This window comes from Gossypium arboreum, chromosome 5, assembly GCF_025698485.1.
Source record: "Gossypium arboreum isolate Shixiya-1 chromosome 5, ASM2569848v2, whole genome shotgun sequence".
NCBI classification, from domain to species: domain Eukaryota; kingdom Viridiplantae; phylum Streptophyta; class Magnoliopsida; order Malvales; family Malvaceae; genus Gossypium; species Gossypium arboreum.
In genome coordinates, this window is record NC_069074.1 from 16,595,469 (window position 1) to 16,602,480 (window position 7,012).

The following is a 7,012-nucleotide window of genomic DNA, read 5'->3' on the forward strand; positions in this document are numbered from 1 at the left end:
AAACATCAGTCATATTAGTTTCATAATAAACATGAGCGATCAAATTACCTTTCTTCTCAAGCCGAACCTTAAATTTGGCTCAATCTTTTTTTATGTACCCTTTCTTTTTACAGAAAAAGTACTTGAAGTCCTTATTGAAGTCATTCTGAAAGTTAATTTAGGTTATTTTACTTTTTCCTTTTGTTTGGCTTGTTTAATATTCTTTCCTTGCATTATCATATGTGCACTTTCAACTAATTCAATCTACAACCTTCCTTCTTATTAAACACACATGTTTAAGAGTTCATTAAGCAATCATTTTTCCTTATGTGTGTTATAAGAGATTTTAAAAGGTTTGTATTGTAGTAGAAGTGAATTCAATATAAAGTGCATAAGGAACGAGCCATACATCTCAACTTCAAAAGGCTTTAGTTGAGCTGCAGTATCTCTCATTTTCATGATGTGCTCACGCACACCATTAACACCAATGAGCTTCATCAATGATAACTTTACCTTTAAGGTGCTAGCTAGGGCTTTATTAGAAAAATCAAATTGTTCATCAATGGCCTTAAATAAATCTTTGATATTTTTACGTTTTCCAATTGAACCATATATACTAGCAGAAAATTTTGTCTTTATGAACATCATACTAAGGTGATTAGATCACTCCCATTGTTCATAAAAAGCAGTTTCAACTTGAGAGCTAGTATTAGTAGGTGCAGATGGTTCATCTTTATGAATAGCGTAATCAAAGTCCATCCACTTTAAATGAAGAAGAATTCTCTCATCCCAAATTTTATAGATATTAGCATTTAAATTGATATGTCACATTTGATATCAGAAAAATCACAAGTTGCTTGCATAAAATAAAATATATTTATACTTATGTCATAAAAATATTGAAGCAAGTAATCATACCTTATATTATACCAATGTGTAACATGTAAATAATGTTGCAAAAATATGAATCCTAAAATAAAATTTGTCTGTGGGCTAAGTCTCTTTTAAAGAGTCATATTTAAATTTTATAATGAAAGTATTAGATTGTATTCCTTTTCTTAAATTACATGGGTAGATTAAGAACAAAAATTTTAGATTTCACCCCAATTAATCGTATAAATATAATAAAAATTCCTATGGGATAAAATTTATTATATTTCATATGATTAATCACAATTGCGTTCATATTACTATTTGTGATTTACTTTAGTTGTACTCAATAAATAATTTAAAAATAATTAAAGATGTTTTGGTTACTCTTTAATTAATAAAAAATTATATTAATTATATCGCATCTAATTTTATGCATAAAAGTAAAATGAAAATGTGCATGTATAAGTATATAATAATCACACATTTAAACGAAGCAATTGGATAATAATATAAGAATAACATACATTTTACTCAGTTGTGTATAAAATCAAGCACAAATATTCAATTAATAAAAATTTTCAAATTTTCTAATAATATTTTTTAAAAATTTATCACAATTAAACGTCATTTTCCTCATCTCCAACCTTTAGTCGGTTCAATCCAACCTTGTTCAAACTCGATTTCATTAATCAACCATCTCTCAATATATACACAGAAAATTTAAAACATCAAGACAAAGATAAAAATGACTCTTACACTAATAGTTAAAAATCTATAAACAATATTAGATATCTCTAGATATTTTATATAAAATATAAATATGCTCATAAATATTAAAACATAAAAATTAAAATAAAAGTAGAATAAAATTTAACCTCCAACTATTGAAGTTTATTTTATATGTATCGATTCTTTTATGCTATTAACAACTCACTTAAATAATGTAGGTTCATAGAGGCATCTTCACAACTTCTATCTATATAGACATGCATATGCACATTTTCCCATAAAATATATTGCATTCATACATTTTTGATTATTTGAAATGAAATATTACCATCTTCAATAAATGGAAGAAACTTAAGCATAATTTGTGTTAATGAAAACATGTAAATTTTGGTTACATCATAATCATCATTAATAACACTCAATGAAAAATAAAACTAACAATTAACTCATATTTAAGAATCTTGAAAAGTAAAAATACATGAAAAATAATTTACTTGGGTTAAAAATTCATATCTTAATTCGCAATGGGAAAAAAATGAAAAGAAAGAGTACTAAACTTACAAGTGTGTTAAAATAATAAAACAAGACAACTTCAGTTCATTTTTTTCTTTCAAGAAAACAAAAAGAAGAGGAAACTTGGGAAAAATTGAAAAGAAACTCTAAAGAGAGAGAAAAAAAAATGAAGATGAAGGCTTCTGAATTACAATTGAAAATTGAATATTTTAGAAGAAAATCAATAAATTTCTCTCTCATTGGTTATTAGGTTTCGTTTTATCATTTATTAAAAGGTATATAAGTATGTGTTTTTACCGAATAAATAGCATAAATTTTTAGAAAGAGTCTTAAATCTCTTAAAATTGAAATTGAATTATTTTAATTTTATTGCTGCCAAACAACTTATATAAAAAGATTTATAAGCTAAGAAAATTGAAACACTCTAAACAAATAACTGAGGTCCAACAAAGGGTTTGCTCCAGAAAAAATTGGGTTCCCCACTCGGCCAGTGGCTACACCCATGCCCCTTTGCTTCTCCAGCACTTGGCTGCAAAATTTAACATCCTTCACTTGAGAGTCAAGAGTTAGCGACCTTAGGCCAATCCTTGGGCTGGAAGAATAAGAAGCGGGGGCACCAACACTTCCATGGGCTTGGCTCCAACTCACCCAAATTAAGATTTAGCCATCTTGAAATTTTTACTCATCATATAATCCCAAGACATCAATTTCTTATTTTCCATAACATATAAGTTCATGCAAGCCGGTTTATTAATGAAGTAAAAGTACGACTACATTTCCAATATCTTTTAATAAATTCTGTGACTTAACCCAGGACCTCTCTGTTCTGGACCTCGTACTCTGTTTTTACTCTTTATATGTGGAGGAGAAAAAAGGGGCTTGACCATCTTGAAATAAAGCTGAGTCAACATTCTTCCTGCATCTAATAGAATTGCAATAAAGTTTTAGAGAGGTACAAATCTCTAAGCTGAACTTTATATGAAGTTGGTAAGCTTTATTTATGGCACCAATGAAAGGCGGATTTTGGGGGTGGGCGCACTAACCAAATCAGAAGCTGGACCATCTAAAACTGAAGATGACCAAGCCGTTAAAGCATACTGCATATGACATGATATTTATGGGAACCAGAATTAATTTAGACCGGTTTCAGTGAATTCCATGTGCAATGTTGTGACTTCCAGGCTGTCTTAAATGTCATCAATTGTGATGCTGATGCATATCTATGAACGAACCCATCACATGGACAATGACAAGGTATTTATCTGTTGTTCGATGCCCCCATACTTTCCATGGTTGAATTATACACCAGTAGCAGCAAAGGGTGGAATTAAGAACTGGAGCAAAAAACCAAGTTGGAGGGAGAGTTTAGAACATTAGGGATATAAGATAAACAAGGGCACAATATTGTTGGAAGCTAGCGTTTGTAAGTGAGCTAAATATCGGTTTCCAATCCAAATTGAAATACAAGCAACTTGTGTAGAGAAATTGATATATAGACAATAATATTGAATTACGTTTCTAGGTTGCATGCAACTTGGAAGAAAGACAACATCCCATGGAATTAATGAAAATGCAGTTTATCCTTCTATGCAAACTGTATTGTTGGAAGACAGCAATTGGGTTATTATCCTTTTTTCTCTAATACAGTTAAGGTAGAGTGAATATTCTTTATATTTCCCATTTTATATATACTTTTTAGGGTTTTATGTGTTGGTTACTCAACTTTAAAAAATTATAAAATGGTCACTAAACTATTAAAATTTTCATTTAATTTATCAAACTATTCGAAAGTTTTTATTTAAGTTACCAGACTGCTGAGTTATTATTATTTTTTAAAGTCTAACTCTAAGCGATGATTCAATAATTGGTACAGTGGATCAGTACCCATCAACGAATAGAAAAACATATCTTAAATCCAAGTTAATCTGACGATCAATGTTGGAGATCGGTATAGAAAGCTGTTTGGATTTTAATTCGCAGATTTATAACATTCAAAGTTGTTTAATGAAAAAAAACTGTAAAAAAGAAAGGGAATAAGAGCTTTCGCTTAGTGTAAGCGATGTAAACGAAGAAAGTCATACATTAGCGATTTTAATAACGACTTAAATGAAAATTTTCATATAATTTAATAATCATTTTATTACTTTTTGAAGTTGAGTGTGTAAAACATAATTATACTAAAAATTTAGTCACATTAAATTTACAGTGACGAAATAGTTAATATATATTACCAATATATTTTTCTAATGAATAAAATCTAAACATGATGGAGGAGTTGAATGTAGGTCTGATGAATGCATAAACTTCTTTAGCAGGAAAAAAGTCAGAAACATTTGATTTTGACATGTCTCGTCAAAATTGAGGTAGCGAACAACATAATAAAACAAGTTACTATATAATATCATGACTCTGAACATAAAGTCATAAGTTGTGCACCTAATCCTAGGAAGTAGACAAGTTTAAAATTTTATAAACATCAAATTAAAAGTTTATGCTGTCCAATCAACATCCCTGGTTAACTTACTAGTCACCTTCATGATATAATACCATTTTCAAGATGATTGTGCTACATTTGTTCTTTTCTCGACTTCGTCTAGGGCTTACCATATATATCTTTTCCCATGCCTTTTATTAATTGAACAAACGTACCAGATGATTTAAGCAATTCAAATCGTCCAAATCTATATGTAATCTAAAAGTCATACAAATCGAATTTCAACGGCAGTATTATATGAAGATATTATCGAATTAGGTAAAATCTTATTTTAAGTATACACATTATAAGCTTCCAAACCTGAAGGGAATCGGCACCTTTTTCTTTTCCTCCATATTTAAATCTCGAATAACGTATATCACCAGGCTATCATTTTTGGATGTTTAATTATTTTATTCTTACAAAGAAATGAGAGTGTTTACAGATGAGCATGCTTACAATAGCTACAAACAAACTGCAAATTTTATAGCCTAAACAACTAGTACGAGACCGAGTATATAATATTAATTGCAGGTGACTTCTGCTGCTTCTTCGATCCGGGGCTTTTAGATTATGGAGAAACTGTTGGTAAATGGTGGAGAGTGGAAATTGGATCATTGTCGGGTAATAGCATTCTAGTGTTTAGCAGCGTGAATATGGTGAGACCAAGCGAGACTAGAACGGAGAGAGCTAAAAGAAGAAGCATAAGGAGGTGTGCGATGCTGCCTTTTACTTCTTCTGCATATTCGGTTGAAGCTAGCGCCAGTATGGTCAAGGGAAATGAGTAAGCCCACCAGGCAACATTGAATCTCCTCATCGATCTCCTGAAAAGAGCTGGCCTGCAAACCTATTCAATACCACAAAAACTCAATATATAATAGGGCGAAGTTAAGAAAATTTAATTTTTTAAGGCTGAAATTAAATTGTATATTTTTAGGATAATAAGAATACACAAATTTTTTTAAAGAGTCAAAGTACAATTTTATTTTTATTAATTTAAATTTTATAAACTTTAAAGGGATTTAAATGGAAAAATTCCCATTTTTAGGGACCAACCCCCCCGGCTATCCCCTGTATATAATATATGTATAAAGCTATTGCATTAGTTCTATAAACCTATTCAATACTATACCATTCCAAGTCTGAGTACTGACCAAACCGGGACGAAAACGGTCAAGATTAAAATAATATAAAGGGTCCTGGAAGGACCACCGGTGATGCAAGGATGAAAAGTGGCATACCTTTAACAATTTGCAGTTCTTTTCATTGAATATGCCAAAACAAATAAAAATGGCCTTGGGGACCAAATATACTTTAGTCCCGTATGAACCATGAAATGACTTAGAAAAATTTCCGATTTATAGTACCACTTAAGTCTACGATGCTAACTAGCACATTACTGCATGACAGTATCTTGATATGCAGTATTTTCCGATTTATATACATTACCAGAGAGATGAAGAGGAAAAGGGATAGAAAGAAAAGCATCTTGGATGCGGTATCAAAAGCACCAGTTATGGATTCCCAAGCCAAGCTTGCCACGCTCGGTGCAGCAAAGAACAAGAAGAAAACCGGCCTAAGCATCGCTGGAATCCGATCACTGCCTGAAAACCGCTGGTAGAGAGTCACCAAAAGCACTAAATAATGCACCATCCCCAGTGAAAACAAGCAAACGGCGCTTTCTTTCCACCCCATACTTGCTGCAGCTAGCGCTCCCACCAGATTCCCGATTACTGATATTTGGCTCGTTGGATTTGCCACCGTTGACAGAAACTTCTTCCCTTTGGTAAACCATTGCCCATAAATTTTCACATCGAGTGCCACAACGGGGACCGCAAAGAACCACCAGAGTACGTAATAGGAGGTTGTCTTTGGTGTGGCAAATGGAGCTGATTGGAGTAAAAGGAGCCAGGAAATCCATGGAGCGAAAAGGTAGTTAACTCCTACATGGTGCAAGAACTCTGCTTTGACCATCTTAAAGTAAAACAAGCATCTCAAGATGTAAAGAAGAGAAAGCAAAATTAGGATAAAGAGAGCGAAAGACCACAATACAAGAAAAGCAGTGGGGTGGAACTTGTGGACCAAATGCCTTAGAGTGCTTTTGTCATGGGTTGGTCCGATCAGAGTCTTCCATAATAAAGCCTGGCCGCCTAGAGAAAGGCTTATCCTAAAATAACCTGCATGAAATTTGGTTAAGATGGAGCTTAATGAACGCTTAATCCCGTCGGTAAACCTGCTGCTCTGGGGTATGTTGACCTCGGGTTGGGATCTTTGGCTGGCCATTGATCGGATCATGAACTCGATGAATTTGAGCCGAAATCTGGTTCACGCTATGGGGGCTCGCCTCTTATAGAGCTATGTAGAGATCGAGATAAGGAGTGAGACAAATTGAGACATTAAAAAAATACGGATGGATGAATATTGAATTGCATGTTGAGTAGACAT

At 32.4% G+C, this 7,012-nt stretch overlaps 1 protein-coding gene across 1 annotated transcript; it reads right to left on the reverse strand.

Annotated features, from left to right (window-relative positions):
- Window positions 1-4,872: 4,872 nt before the first annotated feature.
- LOC108485689 (S-type anion channel SLAH1-like) lies at window positions 4,873-7,012 on the reverse strand. The gene is made up of 2 exons (XM_017789543.2): window positions 6,017-7,012; window positions 4,873-5,414 (listed from the first exon to the last, which is right to left on the reverse strand). Exons 1-2 carry the CDS (start codon window positions 6,860-6,862, stop codon window positions 5,139-5,141), a joined length of 1,122 nt encoding a protein of 373 aa, XP_017645032.1. The 5' UTR covers window positions 6,863-7,012; the 3' UTR covers window positions 4,873-5,138.